This window comes from Lates calcarifer, linkage group LG18, assembly GCF_001640805.2.
Source record: "Lates calcarifer isolate ASB-BC8 linkage group LG18, TLL_Latcal_v3, whole genome shotgun sequence".
In the NCBI taxonomy this organism is placed as follows: domain Eukaryota; kingdom Metazoa; phylum Chordata; class Actinopteri; family Centropomidae; genus Lates; species Lates calcarifer.
This window is the reverse complement of record NC_066850.1, coordinates 7,021,632-7,048,903: the sequence shown is the minus strand read 5'-3', so window position 1 is coordinate 7,048,903 and position 27,272 is coordinate 7,021,632. Positions and strand designations below refer to the sequence as shown.

At 41.8% G+C, this 27,272-nt stretch overlaps 1 protein-coding gene across 1 annotated transcript in view; it reads right to left on the bottom strand.

Moving 5' to 3' along the window:
- Window positions 1–27,272, bottom strand: part of LOC108879655 (IQ motif and SEC7 domain-containing protein 3-like) — a 99,522-nt gene that overhangs the window by 33,883 nt on the left and 38,367 nt on the right. Inside the window, 4 exon segments of the mRNA XM_018671014.2 lie at window positions 6,741–6,859; window positions 6,861–8,033; window positions 17,172–17,537; window positions 17,539–17,785. Of these exon segments, the coding sequence (XP_018526530.1) occupies window positions 6,741–6,859; window positions 6,861–8,033; window positions 17,172–17,537; window positions 17,539–17,785 (1,905 nt within the window).

Genomic DNA, 27,272 nt, shown 5'->3' with positions numbered 1-27,272 from the left:
GACTCCCTGTTGTATGCACACCATTTTTTTGCCTCATACTGGACTCTCATCCCATCATAAATACATCCCTCCCCCATCTTGACATCCACTTTTATTGGCCCTCTATTTTATTGCTAATGGACAGATGTGCCGAGTGTCCGTTCCTCAGAACTGTGTTTTATGGCCCTTACAAATGCTTAACTGTCAGCGCTGCATGTTGCCTATTTCTCCAGATGCACACATTTCTGTTGATGTTACTAACCAGTGATAGATTGATGGGTGGTAAGCGCCCTTGTGCATTTTTCTGGGAGGAAACACGATTGTGTGGTGTAACTGTAAACGCTTCAAAACCCTGAATCATTACATTGATGTGGACTTGCTGTTGTGAGGCATTGCTCTTGTCCATCAAGAATGCTTTCGCTGAGGAGGCAGCTAATGGGAGAATTTAGTGATATGGCTACAGCTCTTTTCTTTAGGTTAGCATTATTATTATTATTATTATTTTAGAACAGTGATTCCCAACTTTTTTGTGTCAGATATACACCCAGGGCTCTGTCAGAGGAACCCCTTCATCTGAACCATCCCTCATGTCCCAAATGTATATGGCTGTAATCTGCTTCAACCATGTGCCCATTACTTTAAGCTAACCTTTTCAACCATTAATCCATTACTTTTGGTTATTTCACTATTTATCCAGTACACTAACTTTTTAAACAGTTAATACATTAATTTAGCCACTGACTTCAGTCAAGTATTCATTATTTTAAGCTAACTATTGCTAACTATTTAAATGGTGTTTCATTTTAGCTTTAGCATAAAATATTTTGCTTGCTAACACTCATTCACACAAGACGCTGTATTCCAATGTCCCAGCTTACTTAATTTATATAATGTAATCATATTGTAATTTCTGTTTTTTTTTTTCCCAAATCAACTGAACTACTCTACAACCTTTCTATGTACCACCCAGCAATTGCAAAAGTGCCCCATGGAATACAAGTACCACTGGCTGTGTATGAGTGTGTTAGTTAAATGAGCCTTTACTCATTGTCAGCAAATCTCATGACGAGACTAGAACCAGCAATGTGGATGTTAGTCCTTCTCTCAGTACTTAACCTGATCAGTGTCTCCCAGCAAATAAGCCCATTTCTTTCTTAAAGTAGGCATAAACAGGTCGCAAATATATAGATTTTCCGGCCACCATAGTTGTACCCATGTATAAACTAATTAAGAAGCATGTTACATAATCCAACAATGTGGCTCATTGTAGTGTTGTTTTTTATTACTAAAGGGCAAAAGAGAGGAGTATGCTACATCAAGCTCTACAGACAGCACTTAAAAAGAATCACCTCATTTTTGGTTTTGGTCTTTTCATGGAACAGGTTCATAACATGAAAAACGTACAATATGACCAGCTGTATCCTTTCAATAACAAGAGCAGATGAGGATTAAAAAAAAGGGGTGTTGGGTTCTGTGAGAAATTAGAAATGCTTCCTCTGTTTGCCATCTGGATTTCAGAGTTTGTAATTATGCACTGGGTCATTTAGCACTGAGGGCAGAATGTTAATACAGGGAAGGTTTGTGTATGCACAAACAAGCACACGTGTACATACCAATTTACACATACACAGACGCACCAAGTTTTTTATAGAGCTCTCTCCTCGTGATGGCAGGTTGTCTCTCTTGAGGAGCTCAGCAGGCTTTGTTGATCTACTGTGTTAATTAGCTTTCCTTGACATATGTAGTCATTTCCTCCATCTTAACACTTACATCATCGCCTATACCTCTCTCATGCCACCTTTTCTTTAATTCATAAAGCTCCAATCGTGCGCCATTCTTATGCATGCATGGTGAGTCGATGTTAGTCCACCATGAGCCGCTCTGATGTCTAATCGATGCTTTCACCAAGCTAGAATGCAAGAGGGAGAAAAGTGAAATAAGGGCACGTCTAACCAAGCTGTATGAAATAGGAAAAGTCAGAGACAGAAATCTACTCAGGAATCTGTCATTAATGTCACAGCTCTTCACGTCCTCCCCTCTCTTTCTCTTTGCCCGTCCCCTGTTGAATTTTTGGTACTAGCTCCCTTGTGCAGTGGCAGTGTCCCCTAAACACTCCCTCCTCACATAATGGAGTCATTGTCATTCCCGCCACACTCAAGTTGGAAACTTTATCAAGTGGTCTCTCTCTCTCTCTCTCTCTCAACCTCCTCCCCCTCTACCTTTTTGTGTCTCTTTCAGTTCCCCTCTCGTGCTTTTGCACTCTATTTCCATTCCTCGCTGTTCTACCTTTTTATTCTGGTGCACACTCACTCACTCACACACACAGACACACATACACCCAAAACTTCTGACTTTTCTTCTCTTCAATTTACTTTTCTCCCCTACCTTTCTCAATCCTCCCGCTAAGGTGGTGTATAGACCACCTGCTGCAAGCCAAACACAAGCTCACACACACATATACACACACACACTCACGCATTACATTACCTAACCGGGTGCATATGTGTGAGCTGTTTTGTCCGCATGATCAAGCAATACCCAAGTTTTAGCCCAAAGCAAACAGCCCTGTTTAAGATGCAAAGGATACAACAGGTATTAGAGGGAGGATATGAACTGGTGGAACTAATAAGCCTCAAGCTTGGTTGCCCTCTCTCTCTCTCTCTCTCTCTCTCTCTCTCTCCTTTCTTTTTTTTTTTTTGCTCTCCCTTCCTCACTCTATCTCTCCTTTCCCTCGTAGCCAATTTATTAAAAGTCAGCTTATCTTTCAAGGTGTCTGATCAGGGGAATGAGAAGAGGGGATTGCAAATAGACAGAGGAGGCAATGAAACCTGTCATTTTCTTTTTAAAAAAAAGTAACCGAACCTCGTAATCAAACCAAGAGCTTTCATTAAAAAGTCATTACAAATGTTTACAGTTCTCACTTCCTCTCTCCTTCTCTCTAAAATTTGAACAAACAGATGAATGCTACATCCAATTTTTCTCTGCCACTCAGACTGACACTATCAAAGTAGGCGTATTTGGCAAAGTAATTAAATTTACAGAGTATATGATGAATAAAGTCTTTATTGTAAGTAATCGGGATTTTGCAGATAGACTCTCCAAGTCTAAACGAACTTACCTCCCTTCACACAGCTAAATATGTTTACCTACTTCAAATTAATACTAACCACAATCTTATTTGAACTTTACCTAAGTGATTTAGTTTATCACAGCCTGCCATAAGAATTTTAAAAACACTGGCATTCAATGTCTAAAAAAAAAGAAAAAAGGTTACACTGAATGCAGTCCAGGATTTTGCATAACTATCCAATATAGACATTCTTGGCTATCGATAGGGCATCAGCACCATAATACCCCAAATGTCCTCTATCAATAAAAACATCCAAAACATTTTCCAATCACTTTTCATGATGAAATTCAAAATGATTCAATTTGAAGATATGTGGTTTTCAATGGACAGTGACAAAAAGTAAAAAGGGGCAGAAACAGACTGTGTGATGAGGGAAATGTTGATGCCAAGCTTGTGATAGGATGAAAACGTCTAATCCAACTTTAATAAACTGGGATTAAATCTCAAATAATACCTTGGATTGTCTACTCTGACTGTGTTTTAGTTTTAGATTTATTCATATATTTATTTGAATTTTGAATTAATTCTCTCATTTAAGCATGGCTAAAACTTTGACCTGAACTTGAACCACAGGTCAGTCCTTAAAGGCATTCAGGTTTCATGATTTTTTAGGTTTATTCTAACACTTTTTTCTTAATGCTCTTTTGTAGATTTTCCCAAACATATGTCATTGTCTGATGTTACCATCTTAAAAAGTAGTACAGATAAATGTATCCATATTGCACTTGGACCTCTTGGACCTAAAACTGAAAAACATACCATGCTCAAATTTACTTGACAACTTGACAACTCCCCTTTAGACCTTTAATTCATCTATTTTATCTACTTTGAATATTTCCAGTTGTGATTATTCCCTCTATATGCACAGCTCGTTCCTGCCTCTCTTGTTTTCAGTGTCACGCTCCGGCATTGAGTCAAAGTTAATCGGCTTTCTTGTGCACTTTTATGGCGCTGCAGAGCTTGGCAGCGAGCAAAAAGATAATGTGTGTTTATGAGCTCCAGTCTTTTGAATTTGTGTTCGATGGGCTTAATTGGGGCAATATCTTAACAAAATCTTGTAGTGGTTTTGCACCCAAGGGAACACTGTGTATTTTCACTTCACTCCAAGATATTTTAGAAAGTAAAGAGAGCTTTCACCAAAATGGTTGAGGTGGCAGGAACAAAAAAAAAAAAAAAAAAAAAAAAAAAAAAATGCCCAGATTGAAATGTTAACAAATTTTTCATTCCAGTTCCCAAGGTGCCGGTTCACACAGTGCTGACGGAACTTTTAATTACATTCATGACTCCCAGCAGAATGACTAATGAGAACTTTAGGCCTTGTGGATCATTGCCATTAATTTTTAGATTCAACCCTAATTGTATTCCAACTAATTGTTACCCAGCTAGTCCATCAGTGGTTGAGCTCAACTTGTAATGTATCTGAGTCAGTCTAGTTCAGTTAGGGTGTTTAGGTCCTTCAGGGTGTGCTTGGGGCGAAATGCTAATAGAGCATATGGTAAATCTTCCTATTTAATCATTCTTTCCAAGTGTGCTGCTGGCTGCTATGCACAATTTTCAGGAGTTATGTGATTACAAACATTTCCAAAAGGGAAATGCAAAGTGTTGAACAAATGCAATCAGGGCTTTTGTGAATCATGTTAGATATGTAAGAAATGCTCTTCTCTCAATATATAATTAATTATTTAAATGAGGAACTTACTGGAGGTCATAATTTGCCAAGGTATCATCCTCAAAACTGAGAAACATCTGCAGCATTCAGTGTTTGTCTCAAACAAATCAACAGATTCAGTCAGTGCTAGCCCCCATTCACTGCTGTTACTATGGCAACACATTTTTCTTCCTATCTGTTGCTGCCATGTAACCACCTTGCACCTGTCTGGAGAGCGTCTTGGGAAGCTCTTATCTGGTTTTGACTTTGTCACTCTTCACTAGGCAGCGAGGGGAACCGAATTCACAATGACTGAAGAGCTGCAAAGCCTCTCAAAACAGAAAGTATGTTTTCCTCCTGCTGAGTATTTGTGACGCCACAGAGGGAAATACAGTGGTCACTGGGCATTGGTTCAGAATGCAAGAGTTACCTCAATAGATTTTGGCAAACAACTGGGGTGGTCCCTGCTGAAACAGCTCTGACCTGCCAGCCTGTAAGACCTCTACAGGTGGTATCTGGTACCAAGATGCCACCAGCCAATCCTTTAAGTCCTTTAAGTTGCAAGGTTGATGTGTAGATCAGACATCTGGTTCCAGCGCACCCCTCAACACCCTTATCCAATCGTCATGGTTGCTCAGGTCATGACACCTGCCCATTTCTCTTGTAGTCCAATACTGACTATGAAAACTGACTGTTCAGTTACTGTCTAATATACCCCAGACCTTGTTATTGCATAATCGGTGAGTGGTCATAATGTTTTGGCTCATAGGTAATATGTTTGCACAGCAATTCTTGGCATGCCCAGCTAACAGGTTTACAGCTAATTAGCTATCCACATTAGTAACCCCAATGGAGGATGCTGATTTTTTGCATGACACGTACCTTTTACCCTCAGTCTTTTAGCATGATATCGGTAACCATCAAGCACATATTTAAGATCCCTTTTTGAGAGTCTTGTTTTCAAACCAGTGAGCTGGAAACATCATAACATTTGCTTAAAGAGCTAGCTGGCTACAGATGATAGCGTCTGTCAGCAACAGTTATTTCAGCTGGCAGCAGCTGGGTAGAAGTGAGAAGCTTGATTTTGTCAACCTCTGTTTGAAATCAAAGACCCATTGTTTGACTTTCTAGTGGTAAATCTGCCTTTGTTATCATTGTAAACTGCATTTGTGCTGAATGAAAAGCTTGACAGGCATAGCTACACTACAGGGAATGGGGCCAACTGTCATTTCCACCCGATCTGGGTGTGTAATGTATGGTTATCCCTGATTTTCTTATTGCATCTCAGCCATGTACTAACATTTCATTCCTTTCTTCTCACAAATCAATCAATATACACTTCACTGTCTCAATAATTCACCCTCTTTCTTTTAGCCCTCATGCTGATTTGTCTTTCTGAGAACAAAAAGGAGACTTGAGATCTAGCTCGGGACATGGGCTTCATTCTCTTTGTTATATCAGCACAATGGGTACGTGTGCGGAAAGTGCTTTTCTTTGCTCTTTTGAGTCCAGTGGGCCCTGTCAAACTTTAGGTGCACCTAGAGGAGGGCATGAGGGACAGACCGATGTCATAAATCTATCCTTTCCGGTCCTTTTTTCTTTAAGCCTCCCCAGTAGTAATGTCCATAAGATATGTCAAGCAGAGCACTCACATTACTTAGGTAGTTGTTAGTAGTTAGCTGGCTGATACCACTAGCATCTCTAATTCTTTGAAGGTAATATTTAAATGGCAGCTCCATTTTTTGTAGATAAATAGTTTTGAAATTCTACTCAGGGGTACTGCACTACAGTTTTGGTAGGGACAGAAGAAGCTCATTTAACTCTTTTAAAAATTCCTCCACGCAACTTTAAAATCTCAGTGATCTTTAGTGTTGTTAATCATGGCTAAATAATAGTGTTAAAGAACTGGTAACACCAAGTCTGATTTAAAATTCAATTCAAATCGTTTAAACACAAAGGAATTTACATGCAGTGGCTACTCACACATTGAAGAGGTTGAGGCCAATGCGGTAGAGGCGTTTTCGCATGACATCAGTGGACAGTGTGGGTGATTTACAGCTGGCAGGATTCTCACAGTGGTAGCGTGGCAGGCTGAGGATCATAGGCCTGCAGCGCCTCCTTGGACGATGCTTCAGATGTGGAGCGTGCCTCCGTGGACGTGCTGCTGCTGCTCATCTGCTCTGAGCTGTTATCTGCTGTCTCAGAGCCACATCTCTTGACATCCAGGGGTTCTGCCACAGGAGAGCTCCCAAGCGGTACAGCCTCCCGCGGCTGAGGAGCCTGAGGGGGTTCTGTGGGTGGTGGGGCCACCACCACAATTTTCTCAGGGCTTTGAGGGGCAGCCATCTTTTCCAGAGGGGTTAGCGGAGGTTGCTCCACCTCCCCTAGTTCTTCTTCACTCGGAGGAGGAGCGGGGAATTCAACATCCTGCTCACCTCCTTCTAGATCTAATTCTGGGGGTGGTGGGGGTTCTTGGGGGGGCGGTGGGGGATCTATGGGTTCAGCTGGGACCTCTGCAGGGGGAGGAGGAGGTTCTTGTGGAGGGCCAGGTGGGGCAGAGACTGGTGTGGAGTTTGTTGTTGTAGAAGTGGTTGTGATTGTGGCGGAGGCTCCTTCTTGCTGGATGCAGCTACCGAGCGTGACAGAGGCAGACGACTCCATGACCGAGGATGAAACACAGAAGTTCTGGCTGTCGATCTGCACCGTCACATCTCGAAACGCCATCATCAGCTTGCTCGCACTTCTTGACAGGTCACTTGGGTCAACTGGGCCTTGATGAATCGTCGACTCCCCCACACCACCACCCTCTCCCCCACCTCCTACTCCTGCAGCGGCTGCCGCTGCTGCCGCCGCACTGAAGGAGTCGGCGCTGAACTGGTAAGTGCCGCCTTCTTGCAGTGAACACATGGTCTTCAGGCTCCAGTTGCTGAGCGCGTCGTCTATAGACTTTGCCAGCGACTGGACCTGTTCGGTGAACGAGTCTTCCAGGTCAGTCAGGGTGCCACCGACTGTGGCAGGCAGAGACGGTGAGCGCACCAATGGGATGCCCGCCAAGTTACAGCCTTCCGCCAGGGCCCGTTCAGCAGAGAAACCCTCCGTGTTTTGCACACGGACCTTGCGCAGAGAGATGCGTCGAGGCAGGCGACTCTCCAGCAGTGAATTGCGGATCTTCTCGAAGTTCTTGCTGAGCTGGTACTGGCGGAAGGCGGTCTGGATCTTGCAGGCGGCACGGCGGGAGATGAGGTGGCCACCGTATTTGTGCTCTAACATTTCGATCTAGAAAATACAGGAAAGAGGGACATAAAAGGAGAATGATGAGTTGATGGCATTTCTATTGCATTTATTAATTTGCAAGACAGAGCTAAAAGCCTGTGAGGGCAATCTGCAATCACTGTAAAACATAATTGTCTGGACTGAATCATATATGACGGGTACAAACACAAGATACACACAGAAAAACATAAAAGTAAGGCTCTTCAACTCCCATATTACCCTGTATCATGAATGGTTATATTTGTAAGAGGGGTTGATGCATGCCATTTATACTCTGCTGTCTGTCACTGTGATGATGATAGATGAATATTGTGTGTGAGTTGCAAAGCTGTGTGAAAAAACAGGTGGAGTGCAGTTGGAATGAATGAGCTGAACAGTAAAAGAGGAAGAAGAGGCCAAAAAAAAATACAGCTCCCAGGAGACAGAAAAGGTTGTAAAGTCCAATTTTTGGGAGCAGCAGGCAAAATTCAGATATTAAAGTACCCTGAATTCAAATAATAATAGTCTCAGTTGACTCTGTAATTGTATTTTGCAAGCTGGCCTTTTGATGTGTCGACTGAAACTATATACAGTTTGGTCAAAGCCATAGTTTGAAAGAGAGAACACAGTAAAGGCTGACTCATGGCATTTGGACAAACTGTTCATTTCCTCAGCAAATAGAACTCATAATCTCTGTGAATTCCATAGAGAGGTCCTCCACGCAACTTTAAATTGTCTGAAACTGAACAAGTCATTAATCTTGCCTGTGAAAAATTGCTCAAATGCTGTGGGAAATAGATAGAGATGTAATATAGCCATCCTCATCTGGCGGCAGCTCAAACACTAGATGAAACCTCATTGAGTTTCCCAGAACAATCAGGGTGCGGGTATCTCTGGAAGTGCCCAGAAAGAGCGCTTATCTTCTTGAGTCGCTCCGAAATCCTTTTCATTCAGACTAAATCAATGAATATAATTCTGTTTCTGTTCTAACTTTATCAAGGGCAACAAGCGTGTAGGAGGTTTGAGCTTTGAAAGAATGGGAGTATCACATCTTGTCATTTGACAAACATGAAAAAATGTATATTTTCTAAATATGCTGCATAGAAATGGAAATTAAAAATAGCATGGCATTTAATTCTAGGAAATAGAAATCCTTGCCATTTCCCTCCCTCAGTGTTCTCTTAAGCTGGCTTCTTTTATCAGGGTGATGTGTACATGAGGACTAATTTGGTTCAAGTAAAATATCCTCTCTGAAAATTCAAATGTAATTGAGTGAATGGTTCCTGTGGTTACGTAGGATCAAAATGTGACTTTCAGCTGCTAATCTTCTTTCACTTTAGTCCTGGACAAAGTCACCCAGCCACCTCATGTGGACTCCTGCAAAGAGGTACTGATAGGCTGTAATGCCTCGAGGGTTTGCAATTTGTGATAAGTGGTTAGTTCAACAAGATGCAGTCTCTCTGGTTGTCATTGGAGGAATGGAATCACATACAAAGCTCTTTAGAAAAGTGAAATGATACTGAAAATCCATCTTATCTACTCCATTTACATTGCAGAGCCTCTGAGAGCAAAGTGAGACGTACTGAGAATATTAAGGTGGCTCCTGAATAGGACGCTGGTCCCGAGCTCTACTGTATCTGCTGATGGCGACTTCTCAATAGCTGTTAGCTCTGGCTGACTGGTCGAACTCAGCCTGAATATTCATCACTTTTTAATCTGGACTCTTTCTGTGACTGCGCTGCATCCACTCTTGAAATGACAAGGTTAGCTTTATCACTGCGCACCAAAATAGACCTTGTTTAGGTTTTCTTTTTAAAGACAGGCGCAGAGGTAATGTGATTGACCTCATTACTCAGAAAGGTGTCCCCCATCAAAACAAATTCTGCAGAGTTCCACTGCAGAGGTGCCCTTGGATGTGAGAACGGGCCGTCAGTGAGGCTCCGTTTGATTAAATGTGGCAGTTGAGCTTGTTTGTTTTGCCTTCTGTTTAAGCCGGGTCGGGGACAATGAATAAAGCATTTGGGTCACGTTGCTTTCTTTATCAGAGTGTGTATCTGATACACTTTGCCATTCAGATGGAATTACAGCCACTATGACGAACTGGGACATGATGGATGGAGAAGAAAGTAAGGAAAGTAAACAGGATTTGATGCCAGGCTAGCAAGGATTATGTTGGAGCAAGAGATGTACTGGTATACTGGTCTTACTGCACACTGTGGTAAAACATTCTACTGATTATCAACATTTTCTGACAGGCACCACAAACGCAGCGCTCTCCTGTCTTCATTAGCAGTTTTGTTTTAATTAGCCATAAAGGCGCCTTTCAACCAGTTAGACAGAGATGTTCTGCCCTCAACAATTAACACCCAGCAGGAAATACCAGTATAAAGCGGTATAAAAAGATAGACAACATGAGTGGTCCCCAAAACTAAAGCCCCACGGCGGCTGGCTGCTGTGTAGGCCATAAACCCTTGCCCCTTGCTTTTAGTGGATGGGAAATGGAATTATCTTATGCTATGAAAACGGGACGTGACATCGTGACTAACTTAAGATTGGTCAGACAGGTGTATGGGTGGGGATTCGATGCCGCAGCTCCACTCCTTGATTACTACTGCACAGACTGGCTCCAAATGATGTCACCAGTGCAAGATGGCAGCACTCAAATCCATGATATTTTGGCCTCATTTCTGTATAAATTGTTGTCATTTAAGTTAATATGGAGCAACATTAGTCATTTGGAGTCATGTCTTTGGCTCAATCAAACAATCATTCTCTTTGAGCTCTGTTCCTAAGGAAATGTCTGGCTCCACTATGTTCACCAGCTAGTCACTGCAGTTGAAAAGCAGTGAAACTGAGCCAAAACAGCAACGTTGTGGGCTGTAAAGCTAAACAATGAGCTAACACTCACTATAAAGCTCAATAAAGCCAAGGGGATCTGCAGTGTCTCATTATATTATCATATTTGTTTCCCTAGCAAACATTGTTATTATATACATGATCAATTACAGTTGTGTCATGCTCTCAGCCATGGCTGTGGGTCTTTCCCCCATTTTCTTGTGTCTCCTCTGTTTTCCCCTCCCCCTGTGTTTCTTGTCTTTCTCCCTCTCTGGAGAACTTCATCAGCTCACCTGTTCCTCATTACCTCATCAGACCAGCAGTATTTAAACCCTGGTATTCACTCCACTCATTGCCACTGTTGTTGTTCAGTGTGGTACTTAAGCTTTGGCCAACTTATGCTTTTTGCTCTGTTTTTGATTCCTCATGTCTTTGAACTAATCCTGTTTCTCATGACCCTCTTAAGCCTGTCTACTCCACCACCTTCATCACCACCTTCTGCTTTTACATTTTTGTAATAAACCTTTTCGAAAACATGGACACTGGAGTCTGTGTTCTGCCTTTGGGTCACTTTTCATCATTGGTTGCAACAAATTGCTTTAAAGTGGGCTGAATCATAAACTTTGACTTGAAAAAACTAAGAGAAATCACACAGGTTTACTTTAAAGAAGTCTGAGAATGAAATGTTATAAAGTGATCAATGGTGTGCTGCATTGTTTTTGATTTTCCACAGCAATTAACAACCCCTCCAAAAATCTGAACGTTTAAAAACATGAATATGTGCACAGACAAGAGACATTTAAAGTAATTTCCATCTTAAACTTTGACTGATTACTATGTCATTGCTGGTTTACAGGGAAATTATGGCCACAACAATCATAGCGTTTAATACCAGCACAATTGACCACTGTAGCATCTGTACATGTACCAAAAGGGAAGGACAGAGAAACAACAAAAAGATGGATGAGCAAAGCACTGAAGACTCAAGAAAACAAGTGGCTTTGAGTGTTGGGGAGACGGTACGATATAGAAAGAGGTGGTGAGACGGATGACCGCACCAAGAGTGACGCTGCTGAAAATCCCCTCCATTAGCTGACTGTCAGTTCTAACTCTGATCACTTCACTAAGCGCTGATGGAGAGAGATTATTCCGGAGATTCAGTGGTTTGAGAGAACAGTGATGGCACTTCTCTGTTCCACCAGGGTCTCTAAATCAATTTTGACAGGCAGATCAGCCCTGTGCTGACCTCATATTCCCCTTTGAATGATTAGGGGGGTGGAAAACAAACCAGTGGAAAGTCGTACAACACTGCAGTATTGTATAGAAAAAAAACATGGAGTGAGTGTGATGGGAAATTGAAACCAAAGTTTGAGGTTTGAAGTAAAAGTAGAATTTGCAAGTTACTATTGAGAGGAATAGGGGAGGATAAAAGAGACATGTAAATATTTAAAGCCAAGGACATCAGTTCCTAAAACCCCTGAAGTCAAACTGAGTACACATTCATAAAAAAGGATTTAAGAAGTATAAAAATTTGAGGTAATTGTCTGTACATTGTAATAGAAACTTGAGTTCAAATGCAGAGTCATTTCAAGTACTTCTGAGTTGCAGGAGCTGATTTTTGAGAATCAGATAGTGACAATGGATTTCTTGGTTTGATATGGGACTTTCTCTGTATTTCTCTCTATATGAAATATTAATACCCACAGGCTTTGGAAAAGAAATGTGCCTTAGTCTGGAAATGTCTGTGCTTCAAATGGAAATGTCTCAAAACTAAAGGTCAAACAAAAGTATGAGAGGCAGATTTTGCTATTTAGAGTTATGTACCATGATTATTATGCCCTCCCTCTTCTTTTGGAGGATTTTAAGAGTATTTCCTAAGATAACCCTGCAGTACATGTCTGCCTTATTACCTTCTGTTTAGCAATGTTAAAGCTGCATGATGATTTACTTGTTACATTTGCATTTAATTTGTAAAACTAAATTTGTAAAGAGCAAGCTTCTAATGTCACCTCTCTCACTGTTGAAGTATTTCTCCATTCATGAGCTACAATATTGGCTAAAATATTACAATACTGGCTGACAACATTAGCTACAATATTAGCCACAGTACAGCACAGGACAAAGAAGAAATTGCACTTTATTTGAACTCCAGAATATGGTGAAACAGCTATGTCAAACAGCAACATCTACGAGTTGAAAGGGCTTGTTCAACATTTTGAGAAATTGGAGTGATGAAAAGACTCCACTCTCATGTCTGTGCAGGAAATGTTCAGTTAGCTTAGCTTAGCTTAGCTTAACTCTCTCTTAAAGTAAAAAAGGGGGGTTAAAGCCAGGCGAGCCCCCCTATCTGGAGTGTTTGATCTAAGATAAGCTAATCGGCTAATGGGCTTAGGCTTTATTTTTACTGTTCAAAGATGAGAGTGGTATCAATCTTCTTTAACTCTCAGAAAGAAAGCAGATATGTGTATTTATGAACTATTAGTATTTTGTAGAAACAGTCGACAAATACCAGTAGTAATACCCGTAAAAAGGACATTAGATGTGCGAATCTTTAAAATGCCACAGAACTGTTAAGTACCAGCCACACTGAGATTAGACACTACCCTCCCCATTAATTTGTACTCTTTTGCCATATATAGATCAAGATTAAAATACTGATTCACGGGCTTTCACCCTTAACTGCACATTATCAGATCTCACATGCTGCAGAAATAAAGGGCAAGATGCAAAGCCGCAATTATTAGCTTTCATGCTCATGCACGTCTTACAGCACAGAAACATCTGCATGATTAATGAGATGATTATATAACCGCAAAACTGGGACACAACTAATGCTGACTGTATTACAAAATGAGGGTGACAATAAAAGACTTGATGTCATCAAAGGCTGGAGACATGTTTAGCTGATACATCCTGACCGAGAAAGGTCAGTGGTTACTTCAAGACTACAGTATTATACTGACTGAGCTCAGTCAAACAAAAACAATATAGTCTCACCAAAATGATTAATTCTTTACTGTTCTAAGCAGCAACCTATTGTCATCACATTTTCTAATCATGCCTTTTTTTGCATCAGCAGTTTTAAGACAAGCTACTAAACATACGGGACTTTTTAATGTAAAACAAAAAAGATGATCTGAACCCTAACCCGGGCCTTGTTTGACATTTCTGGCATGTCACTTGTGCATTTCAGTGTAATTAGGAGTGAATACAAGCTGCCAGATTTAACTTTTCACTGCTGAATGTTTCGCTTTGAGTAGACAAATGCCTTTTGATTCCTGGGCACTTAAATTAGGGCCTACTCAAGCAGAGATTAGCAGCAATTACAGAGCAGGAGCAGTCGTTCAAAGTCAAGTCTCATCACCTATCACTTCATCATCCTGTAAAACAAAAGGCTCTGCAGTCCTCATTGATTACTTACTTTTCCGAGGCCTCTGCATTTGATGAAGAACTTTTTAACAAGTCTGTTGGTGTTGTGCAAACAGGGAAAAACACACAATGATGTGTTCCTCAGGCTTTGGCTGAGAGAGTTTAAATAGACTCTGAGCAAATCAAAGTGCAGATTGCAAATGAGTCAGTGAAACAGTGATTGACTTACACACTTTTAAAGGAAACTTCCACATATCAATATGACATTAGTCAGTGGTATCATTGCAGTCTACTGTAGACTGGCTGTGGTGAGTTTGAATGGAATTGATCTTAAATGTATCTTCTTCAAAAAATATACAAGTAAACCCTCAAAACTGTCCTTATCCTGTTCATTCCCCAATGTTACAAAGTGTTAATGTGTTCAGTTGAACTCTGCCACTGCAGTAACAGCAGCAGTACTGAAAGCAGAACACATAAACGGCCAGCGAATGCTCACTGACACAAATGCATATTAATGTAATGTACAACACTTCCCCATGGCATAAGTCAAAATGTTAATGCTAAGATTTGCCAGCATTCTAAATTAAGTCATTATTTGAAATTTAACTTCACTGAACCCCTATTAAATAAAGCAACGGGTTTTTGGAGGTTGAACGCTCAAGTTGAAGCGAGATAAAGCTCAAATACTTCATCATGAGGTTCTCTCCCAGCAATCAAGGTAATCGCCCCACAGATCCAATTACCCTGACATTGATCTGTAGATCCATCAAGCCCCTGCATCCCCAGCTGTGCAGACAGGAGATCAATCTAGCTGATCGCGAATCTCCAGCATCTTTGACAGGGAGATAGTGAAAGAGGGACCGGGGGGGGGGGGCTTTCAGATGTGAGATTAAAAGAGTGAAGATGGAGGTGAGAGGGAGACACGCATTAGGAGCTGAGGTTAAAAGAACTCGAATGGGGAGGTGATGAGCAAGGAAATTAAGTCTAAATCGAGTGAACCGTCCCACTCAAATACGTAGATCTTACTGGTTCGTCACTTGGAAAATGGATTCCGGTAAACATCCACCACAACGCCTCTGTAGCTCATCCTGCAGTTTTTTTTTTATTTTTATTAATTCTCATTCACTGATTTTAAACAAGTATAGACACAGCAGGACACAATCCAAATTACATCGACTGTGTCGGCTCTGAATAAATTTACTTTCACAGTCCGTGGCTGGTGCCCTGAGACTGAGAAACACTTAACATTAGGGCGGCTCTGTTTACTGATTGTTCTGAGTTATCGATTTAAGTGTGGTCAAGTGTGCCACACCACACTTACAGTGACAGTAATGGAAGTCAAGACTTGAGGGAGGGAGGTCAGCAACATTTGTGCCTTGTATAGAAAGCAATTACTCCATGAGCATTGAGGTATCTAAGTACAATTAATATTTAATGACTATTTCTATTGTCAGCTAATATGATAGTTATTGTCTGGTGTATTAAATGTCATAAAATGGTGAAGAATGCCTGATGCAGTTTGGCATTTCTGTTTGGAAAAACTGACTCCCAATGAGTTAGTTCTGCTCTTTTCATAAGCTTAGGGAACTCACATGAAACACATTTTTTAAAATGAAGCTGCAGAAGCCAAAATATGCTTTTAGTCCCACAAACACTGGATGCCAAATTTCCCATAATGCAACATAATATGTCTTACATTCAATGCTCCACGACTCCCAAAAAAGCACTTCTCTCAAGCCTCAAACCTCCAGTTTGTGTATTAAGAAAAAAAAATCTTAGTCTTAGACACATGCTGAGATAACCTAATGACATCACCAGGGTTAATTTTTATCCAGCTTGGAGAGCTTCCTCCAGAGCCACATAAAACAATATACTACTGTTTTTTTTTCGGGCTGCATCACTCTCCTTGCAATGAGTAAACTGAATTGAACACGAAAAACCAGCGCAGTGCCCCTTTAAAGCTTTTAATCCAGTCACTCAGCTGTAATTATGTTATTGACCTTGATAAAAGTCTAAGCTGCACTTGCAGAAAACTGACCAGGAGCACATTAGGAGCCCCACAAGTCGGACCCAAGCTCTGCTGCCTTACCTGTTCGAAGATCCATGGACTGAAGAATGTTGGTTAAATGAATGAAAATGGATGGCGAATGTTTGATGGCTCTCGAAATGGAGACGATAATGTAATGCGGATGATTTCCGAGTCCCTGATGAACAGCGCGATAAGAACACAGACACGAGAACATGGAGACACATGTACAGATACAGTCACAGTTCATAGACACATCAGTTTCGGACAAAATCTGTTTAACTGGCTCTAACAAGATGAGAAAAGATAACAGTCACATGCTTTTATTCTCCACGGAAATGAGAGATTTCCATCATTCAGTCAGGGAAAAAAAAAGAAAAAAAATCCATTCATGCAGATACAAATACGAATTGTACATTGTGTGTATATTATCCTGATGTGTGTATGTGTAAGTATGCATCAATGCCAAAAACAATACAGTGCCCTGAGCCTAATGTACATGAGTTGCTCTGTTCTCAGAAACTTACAGCACAGCAGTAAAGTACCTGGGGGATAGTTATATTAAGTTTCAGAAAACATACTTTCACAATTTAAATTGGGTGAAAGACAAAACCAAGTGAGGATGTCCATGAAAGGATGACATGGCAATGATGATGATGGTTTATGGTAATGAAGAAAAGGAATTAGATACGGTTTGGGTAGCCCAAAGGAGCCAATAGGGATCAATCCGACAAAGAAACAAAAATAAAAATCTCATCCAACACCAGCGTTTCCTCCAAGCCAAACATCGTCCTTCTCCTCAGACAGACAAACATGTCAGACCACAAGACGTACGATACACACAAGCCAAGTCACTGTACTTTCCGCCCTCCCCCTCCCCCAAAAACAACACACCAAGCCCTCTCCCTCCCCCGTCCCCAACACAACCCTACCTGCTTATTTTTGAGGTCGAGCGAGAGCTCATAGTCGGAGGTGGCGGAGTGCGAGCCGGCCCCGTTGCGCTGCACCCTCAAGGGCGAGGCCGTGTGGTGCAGGCTGGCTCTCCTCCCCGCCCCACCTCCTTTAGCTCCTCCCCCTTCCTCCTCCTCTTCCTCCTGAGCTGCCTCGCCCTCACGCCGCTCGGCCTTCTCTCCCTCTTGCTTTCTCTTTGCCTCTGCAACATCTTCCAACTTTTGTTTCTCTTGCTCCCCCGCTGCTTGCTCCTCCCTGCAAGACGAAGGGGCTTTGGGGACATCCTGAGCCGCCTCCTCGCTCGGAGCCTCGACTTTGGACTGAGGCTGAGGCTCAGGCTCTGGTGCACGGCTGGGGTTTGGGTTCGGGTTCTGGCTGAGGTTTGCTTTCGGGCTGGGGCTGAGTCTGTGGTTGGGGCTCAGACTGGGGCTGTGGTGGTTGAGTCTGTGGCTGAGCCTCTTGCTGCTGTTGCTGGGACTGTGGTTCTGGTTGTGGTTGTGGTTCTGGCTGTGGCTGTGACTGGGCCTCACTCTGCAGCTCCCCCTCTCCTCCCTTCCCTTCCTCCCCCTTAGACGAGTCTGGAGAAAGGTCATCGCTGCAGAAAGGAGGAGAAAATGCAGAGTGAGGTTGCTGCTGCATCCGTGGTGAGCTCTGACCTCTTCTCCAGGCTGCCTGGGTTAGTGGTTCTGGTTGTGGTTCTGACCCTTTTTTCCTCTCTTTTTTTGTGTATGACCTCACTCACTCTGCTACCAGCTGTGTGCAGGGCCAGTTCATCTGTCTACCTGCTCTGTTCTGTCTGCCTCTCTTGTCTGTCTAGACACTGACAGACAATGAACACGAGGAAAATATACAGCACAGAACAGCTAACAGAACCACAGTGTACAAGAGCGGGGGAAAAAAAAGATCAAAAGCGATTATTTATTTCAGCAAACTCTTCAGAAGATAAAATGTGAGGAAAAAACAAGAAAGTTGACAGCCCATAGTGACACACGCCTACACACACGCATACACACACACACATAAAGACAAGGGACAGTCATGCACTGATACGAATATCTGTCTTTTAGACTATATGTGCGCTTGCATATGTGTGATTTGCGGCATATATGAGTGTTAGTGTGAGAGGAGGTGCAATAACAACACCAGATGCAACCTGAAACAGAGGATTTTTATTGCAGCCTTTTGTTTTGATCTGTTCCTGAAGACCAGCTAAACCCTGTTCTTGTTTTCTTTTGTTGTGTTTTTTCGGTCTTATCTCCCATTACAATGTGGCCATGAAAGCGTGATCTCAGTAAGGCAGTCCCTCATCTACAATATGAGGGAACTGGCACAAGCGTGAAATAACCAAATCTTTTCTAGCCCAGCAAATTAAAGACAGCAGATGTCAGCTGTTTGAGGATCTGCTTTGGGAGCATCTTGATCTATTGACTTGTTTAACTTTCATTTTCCTCTCTAGTTTGAGAGCATCTTGTAAACCATTTGCAATATTGTCCTCTCCCACTTGTCAGCTGGCGGCCACAAGAACAAGATTAAGAGCCTGAACAGCCATGTTAGTGGATCTGTGAGGTTGTACTTAAGCTGCCGGTATGCTTCAACAGAAGCATTTCTCAAATGGGGCAAACCCCACACCCACTTTATGTTGTGACTGGCCAGCTGTGCAGAGGCGATAACTTAAGCAAGGTTTCTCTCCCTTCACTCTCAAGCTCTCAGTTTCTGTCACTTTTGTCATGTGTACAAATGAGTTCAACACCGTTAACCTCTTACTCAATCACAGTGAAAAGTTTGCGAAGCAGAACGCAAAGTTTTCACATTTAACACCACATGAAGTCATGCTTATGTTTGAGTCTTGTCTTGTCAGTTTTGCTAAGGCACACGTATTGTAAAGGCGACATGCTAAGTATCAGCTTTTCCTGAAAGATCCTTTGAATCTGAGCCAGGTTTACACACTAGTTGACCGTAGTTGTGATAACAGCTGGGCATGTTATTACCCAGATTAAGATAAGAGGGTTTTTCCCCCCTCGCCTCTTATTGGATACAGTGATAAGACTGGAGTCAGCAAGCATAAAATCAGGACATTCAGTCTGCCGTATGCAGAGTGCTGTGGAAGAAAATCGGCATGATGCTCTGCAGAGGAGGAGGAGGAGGAGGCCAATGACAAACTTTTAGTCTATACAGCATGAATCTGTGTATGTGCCAAAGTCGCAAAGACAAGTGAAAAAAGTCAACAGGGAGGAGGAAGATTTGCTGTCTTATACAAAAGCGTGCATCAGTCTACATATCTGCTTATTTCCTGTTCTCTCCTGTGTGTCTGTGCGCGGCCTTAAATCAGAAAAAAAAAGATTCAAACAGATTTGCACGCAGCAAAAATCCCGTCTGCTTCTCCTTCCTGCGCGGGAGGCTCACTTCTCATTTTCATCACACATGGCAGCGCATAAGCTTGAGGAGAAAGTATCTTTAGCGGGAGGGAGATGTAGCTGGGCCTGCTACTTCTAAAATAGAGCTCGTATGAGCAATGAATAATGAATAGAGAAATAAAGTCTGCTGCTTCGACAGGTGAGCTTTTTCTTGTGCGAAAAATAGACCTGCCTAGGGAAAATAAAAAAAACCTGAAGACTTCTTTTAGGAAGAGAGTGGTTCTGTAGCCAGCCATGTCTGCTCTCAATGTTTCCGCTCATTGTTGTGAATCTAAATGCAATCGTTCCTATTTGCATTTTGCTGGAGCACTTGTTATAGCGAGAGATAATCTGACATCCAATAGGCTACGTGCAGCTGGATTTAAGTCAAACTCTGATAAGGGAACCCCAAAAAAAGTTCCATAAAGTGTTCAAAGGGGATTATTTGCAAGGTGACACATATAAATCACCATGTAAAATGAATGCAGTCACTGATAATGTAATATAGGCGTGTGTGTGTATATGTACATACAGTATATGTGTACGTGAGCTCAGTGACGGCTTCACTTTCCTCCACCTCAAAGTCTGTCACTCACACTCACTCTCTGCAACTTCTCTCATGCTCATTCCTTTCATCCATTTTGTCAAGCTTCCTGTCATCATCTCTGTCCAACTGTCTCTCTTACTCTCACACACACACACAAACATGCTCACACACAGTCTCCCTGCCACTCCGTCCTCCACCAGGTAAGGAGATTGAGCGGTTCCAGGTGTCAACATGACTGACGAGGCGGAGACGAGCCCTGGGTTGCTGCCTCTCTCTCTCTCTCCTCTCATTTTTCCATGCGTCTGTTTTTCAAGACGGATGATCACGGCGGCCTCCGTGTGTTCCATCCGGAATGTAATTACAGTGTCCGCTGACGTCCTCACGCTCCCTTTGCCATGATTGCTAACGGGCTGGTACTACAGTATGACACAGGTCCATGTCTGTCAGTCTGGTGGTTATTTATGTCTGTCTATCAGCTGGACAATGCAGTGCACAGATTGTAAAGAATCTGAGTAAGCTTCAACTATGTTTCGTGAAATTTAGCACCATATAAAATCTGCAATAAAGCACACACTACAAACATGAAGAAACAAAATCAAGACGCATGAGAGAATGGATTCATTGTGTTTGCAGCAGCACAAAATTTCCATACATGCAGCTTTTGAATCTGTTAGAACCACGTGAGTCATTTTTCAGCATTATAGGGACATAACACATACTTTATTTGTACTGACTACTGTGTGTGGGATTATACTGTGTGCTCACATGCAGTTTGTGATCTGCTTTCTCTGTACGCATGAGCAGAAGCACAGGCCAGTACAATAATGTAAGAATACTTAAGTGAGTATAAAAGTGCGCATCAGCAAAACGTACTGAAAATACCAAAAGTACTTGTTCTGCAGAAAAATGGCCTCTGTGACTGATATATTGTTATAGATTCTTAGTACTGATGCATCAATGTGTCAGCAGCATTTTACTGTCCTACAGCAGCTGGTTAGGTGCGGCCAGTTTTAATTACTTTAAATACAGTTGAGTGTTTTAGTCCAGTGGCTCCCAGCCTAGAGATTGACTCCAATGAGACACAAGATAAATCTGAGAGGTTGTGAAGGGACAAATGTTGGGGGGCGGTAAATATATACTTTTACTTCTTTGGGTATCAAACGATTGATTTAAATCAAACCATCCAAGATGGTCTTTGGTACTGACAAGAAAAAAACCTGAAATCTTGACTACACTGCTTTTTTGTAAGGAGTCACAAACCACAAAGATTGAATACCACAGGTTTAATATTTCACAATATGTTGTATTTTATAAGTTTAATATAAGTCTTTAAAGAAAACCTAATCTACCTAATCTGACAAGTAACCTACAATCACAGGTGTCAGATAAATGTACTGGGGTATGAAGTGAGATTTTTTTCACTGAATGCAGTAGAAAAAAAGGAGCATAAGTGCACCAGCCTCCTCCCCAATCAATTCCTCCAGCTACTGGAGGAGACAATAATCATGATATAAGAAATCCTGTTTATACGCTATAAGAGGTCCTCACCAGTGTCTCTTTAAAAAGCCTCAGAAGCATTCTCTTCATTCTTATCCAGTGCTTGGTTCTGTTGCAGAAAAGGCTGCAGCAAAGAAATCTGACAAAGATGTCATTCAGCTCTTCTGGCATGGGGCATTGAAGGCTGAAGAAAACATGAGGGTGGCATCTCTGCTGTCAGCCACAGGTTTGCTTGAAGCCTGGGATATGGGTTCACCATCATTCAGTTTAGTTTTTTTCCTTAAATTCTATTCAGCTAGAAAAATGGACTAAAAGCACCTTTTCATGGCTACCACCACGATAAGGAGCTGCAAAATTAGTGAGGGTAAAACACGGATATCCAGTCCCAGTGCTGATCACAGCCACTGAGGATCTGTTGCACAGCACGTAGGGTTAGGAGATCAAGCATGGAGACTGCTATCTTTACACAAGAGGTCTGCCGAGTGTGTTTTCCGCGTTAACTCGGGTGCTGTGGGCCCACTTCGACTTTCTTTAACCTTGATCGGCGCAGCTTTTGCCGCATCATCACCGCGGAGGTGTGCAGCAGCTGTAATGAGGTATCGGGCCGTGTGACCGCTGGGGTTCAAAGGTTCTATCCTCTGGTGGACTGCAGCCAAGGAGTTGCTGAAGAGGGCATTATGTGAAGATAACTGCATCAGCAGAAGTCATGGCCAGAGATATCCCTGAAGAAGCTGCTCGCTGCTATTATTTCTTGCTTGAGAAAGTATTATTCTTTCAAAATAAGACATGGATCATATGTTTTTCAAATATAAAAGTATGATTTATATAGAAATATTTGCGACCAAAAAGCACTTATTTCTTATTCCTTTCTATTCACTGCCTCTCTAAGCAGGAATCAGCTGCCTGGTCACATGCTAAATCCTTCTTCTCTTCCCTTTTCCCCTATATCTGTTTCTCATATCCCTCATAGAGAATTAATCACTTCATCAGGCAGAACACAAGGGCAGACTGGAGAGCAGAAGCTTCTGCATAAATAAGCATATTCCCCTCTTCCAATGCACGGGGAGGGTAATATATGCTGTAAATTTGCTGAATACATCACCCGAGTGTATTTGAAATTCATCGCAGCCTCTGCAAGCGGGAAAAACATGACTTAGAGCCACGTGCACGGCAGATGATTCAGAAGGGCGACCACACAGGGAAAAGATGTCATTGTAAATGGAGGTTTTGAATAGCCATGTGTGGTTTCTTTCCTTTAACTGTGCTATAGTGCTGTGTTATTGCAGATTCACTCCAATCTCACTCTGTTGAATTTCCGAGCCACAAGAAAAATTCGGGTTGCAATGAAACTCAGCCGCCCCGACGGTGACACGAGTTCAGTTTTGCACCGTCGCCACTTCTTTTCAGCCTGCAAATCATTTTCTTTCCAGTTCATTTAAGAATTTCTCACCCCTGATAAAGAAACACTCGCTATTAAAATGCACAATGTCAGCTCTGAGCACATTAGCATCAAAAAGACCAGCTCTCTCTAATCACCAGGTCAATTTGAGTCATTTTTCTTCATTGTTAGCGATCAGAGGGGGTACATACAATAATTCCCTCCTCTCTCTCTAATCTACGACCTCACCCCTTGTTAACCTCCCTGTGAACATGTGTTTACGTTAGTTGGGGAGGGGAGAGTCCACTGACTTCCACTTATTTTGTATCAATTTTAAGAGACCGTCTGCTGGTGTGAGGGCTGCAGTGAGGGTCCCTGAGTGCCGAGAGATGTTATGAGAGGTGTGTTGCAGTAGGGATGAGAAGATGAGGAAGAGCTTGAGCGTGACCCCCGACTCTCCGGAAATGCATGACTGAAAGCCTAACCAGACAGTTTGTTTTGAATGCGTCACTTTTAGTCATTTTACATCAGACGCATGTTAAGTATGAATTTTTGTAAAACAGTGACCAACTTATCTCTACATACAGTATGAGGCAGTCCAATTAAAACAAAAAACTAGATGGGGGAACTCTTTGTTCTCACATATTTCCAATTATTTTAAAGCACACATCGGTCTCTCACAATGTCAGACAAGACGGCAGACCATGTGTTTCTATGTGTGTGTACAGTGTTGGTGGAGCTGTAAGGAATGGAGAAATAATTACTCCTAGCTGTGGGATAAAAGCTTAAAGTATAAATTAAATTGATATCTCCCTGGAATCTAACACAATCATCTGGGCCTCCTTTCATCAGCAGATGAAAAGGCATACGCCTTGTCTTTGAGTCTCTGTTTTCCATGATCAAGGTCAAATGGAAACATACAGTACATTAACTACACACACATATGCGGCACCATCACTCCTGTAAGAGCCGTTTTCTTGTTTAAAGGCAAACAATAACGTCCAGAAAGAGATGGAGGAACCATTTCATGTGTACTGTGCGACTTGCATAATCTCCGGCTGAAAATTCTCGGCCGCAGCGTCAGAAGCCTCAGTGTAGAATGGTTAACAAATATAGAAAAAGACATGTTTAAGTCATGAGACAGGCACTAGATGAGTCATATGGTTAACAGTATCTGTGCTTTTTTTTCCTTTCCCCAAAGAGAAAAAAGTTCCGCACAATGCTTGACTTACAGCATGTGAGGAGGAAGGATATAAAAGCGATCTGTCCCTTTCTAAATTATTATCCATAAATGGCACAAAATGAAATGTCCAAAAACCTTTAACTTTAAAGGATAATGAATAAATGGATGCTACAATACCGAACATGGCTACCTCTACCTTGTGAATTTCACCTTGAGTAGACATGTAGTGATTCATTATAGGTGGCATCCTCCTTGTGCTTTCTGCTCGCCTCGTGTGATCAATCTTGAAATGATGGATCGGTTATGGAGATGCCAATCAATACTGCACTCACTTGGGCAGGACGACATAGCTCTTAAATAGCACTATTTAACATGTAGCAGCCAAGGAAAGGAAAAGAACCCTGGGATAAAAGAGGGGCAGTTGGTAATTCTGTATTTTTATATGTAATCTATATATTCTGAGTACTGGGAGTGGACTGAGGAGGACTGAGATCAATGACGGCCGGTTTATGTGTCTGAAAAATAGAGAATCAGCCTTTGGCTCTTAGTTCTTCTAGGGGGGGGGCTGGTGATTGGTATCACAGGGTGAACATGGTTGAGGTGAGACTACAAAACAAGACACGGCAGAGAGAAAAGTTTCTTGCCTCCTGCTTTGAAAAGGGTTTTTTATATATCATGTTGAATTTTAAGATTATACAAGGATATTCACACAAAAGGGTTCAGGGACAAAATGCTTGCACATACAGTATTGTGAGTATATATACACACAGCCCAGTGTAACCACAGGCATACCCGTGCAATGTCAATGAAACATCTTTCCAGCAACAATAAAGTACAGGGTATAAAAACAGGTTGGGCTCGTGAAATATGCAAGACAGGATTTCAAATTGAATCTCTTCAAAAGCCTTTGCCCCGGGATGTTGGTAAAATAGAGAGAGAGACAGCAAGATACAGCAAGAGACACAGGGAACGAGAGAGAGAGAGACAGCAGCAGGGGAAATTGCATCGTAGATGTATGGTTGGCACACTGCAAGTACACAGATATATATACAGAAGCGAGGATTCAACGGCAGGACTTCAGAGATGGAAAATGACAGACAACATCACTCAGTGTAATAGAATGTCATCTATAAATCTGGTGGTGTTGGGTATCAATGCTTCCTTGTAAAAAAAATATGTTTCTATACTCAACAAATGTATTTATAGATAAGGAAAGTATACTGCCTGGATGACATTCAGTGACCATGTTTTTTTTCAGTTAATAAGTCATTATTTTGAAAGTCACAAGTAAGTCTCAGGCCTTGGCTATGAGGTCCAAGTCATTATGCACCCTTCACAATGCCTTTGCATGCCTTTTAAAATTTTGACCCAAATATAGTCCTAAATGAACAGTCAAGGGACCACTTGAGGGGAACACAAATTCCAGCAGTCTATTTAAACATAGTCGAGTTGTTGGGAGAACCAGAGTCATGAGAATACACCCCTCTGGGGACCATGAATGTGTGTACAATATTTAATTTTAATGCATCCAAAAGAGATTGAGATATTTCAGTTCGGACCCAAGTGTTGGTCCGACTGATCGGCATCCTTAGAGCCATGCTGCTAGCAAGGCTGAAAACAGCATGTTTAGGTGTGCACAATTAAAATCATAATTCCCAAGCCAAATGTTTTGCTTGTTGCAGCATAGTATTGACATCCTAATGTGATAATCCAAGGTATCATCTGTTGTCTGTCTGCTGGTGTACACTATCAAACGCGCCTTTCCCTACCAATGTGACAGGTTGCTGCTGCATGTACCGTGTTGTCACGAAAAGGAGCAGCTGCATGGCTGCACACTTTTTTATAACTTGGGGAGGATTTCCAGTCTTCCAAATCCTAAGTCCTAAGTCCAAGTGAAGTCACATCTCATTGTTGTCAAACTCCAAACTCCTCTTTTTTGATTTTTATCAAATCCAGAGTCATCAGGCTCATGAACTCTGGTCCAGTTCATATGACCAGCACACAACACCTGCGCAGACTGCAATATAAGAGTTCGTCAAGGTTTGCAGGATGTAAGAAAGGTTATTGTGACAGCTCATCTGTCATATCCGCTGTACTCTGCAGTAAAACATTAATTAAACTTCAGACGAAACCCTGAACTGAAAATCTGGAAAGCAGACTCGAGTACTTCCTGTTGAGGTAAACCTCGCTGTGCCATGTACAGTGTGTCCAGTACCTAAAGCACAGACTGTGTAAGCCTGCCTTAGATTGTCATTGTCCTCTGTCTTTTTTCATGCTTACATCCCTGCTTCTTATTCACATCTTGTTACACAAAAGAATCACAATGCTATTTTTATACCTCCATGGCAAAAGCATCTTTTTATGGGTGCCTGACAGAGAGGGAGAAAGGAAAGGGTGTGTTCAAGAACAACAATGCCTCATAAAAGGATTCAGCTGCTGCTTTGCCTCGTTGTGAGTGGAACAAACAATTGAGCCGTCCCCCCCACCCTGATGATTTCACAAGCTAATTGCCTATTATGTAGCCCGTCAGGGGGAAATAACTGTTTTTTTTCCCTTATTTGGCTCTCTTTTCTTTCACATATTTGAAAATAACCTCAGGCAGTTTCCCGTTGCACAAATCTCTTGTTTGAATTTGACTCTTTTTAAGAAATGTAGAGCACATATCTGAAGAAAGACTCACCGTTTTTTAAATATACAGAAGGTATTAAACAAAGCTATTCAGGCTATTATGCACATTAGGGGCATTCAACTGTTCTTTTTGGTAACTTTGCTTCAGTTACGAAATTATTGCCTGGAAATTTAAGAGGAACTAATGATCTGTAATTACAAAAAGAAACATCTCTTTTTGGCATTGTGTTAATCTATGGAAGGTAAAGGGGGAATATGATGTTATAAGTGTTAGATGAGTCAGTTAGTATAGTATTTGATTTATTGTAATTCACTGCATGGTGGTTATGATCAAAGTGCAGGTTGTCAACCCCAGTTTGACAGCCCCAGTTAAATGTTGGCTGCATGCTCAAGAAGGCTAGAATAGAAACATTGAAGTGAAACAAAAGTGTTGCAAAAGCCACCGCTGTGAAATGA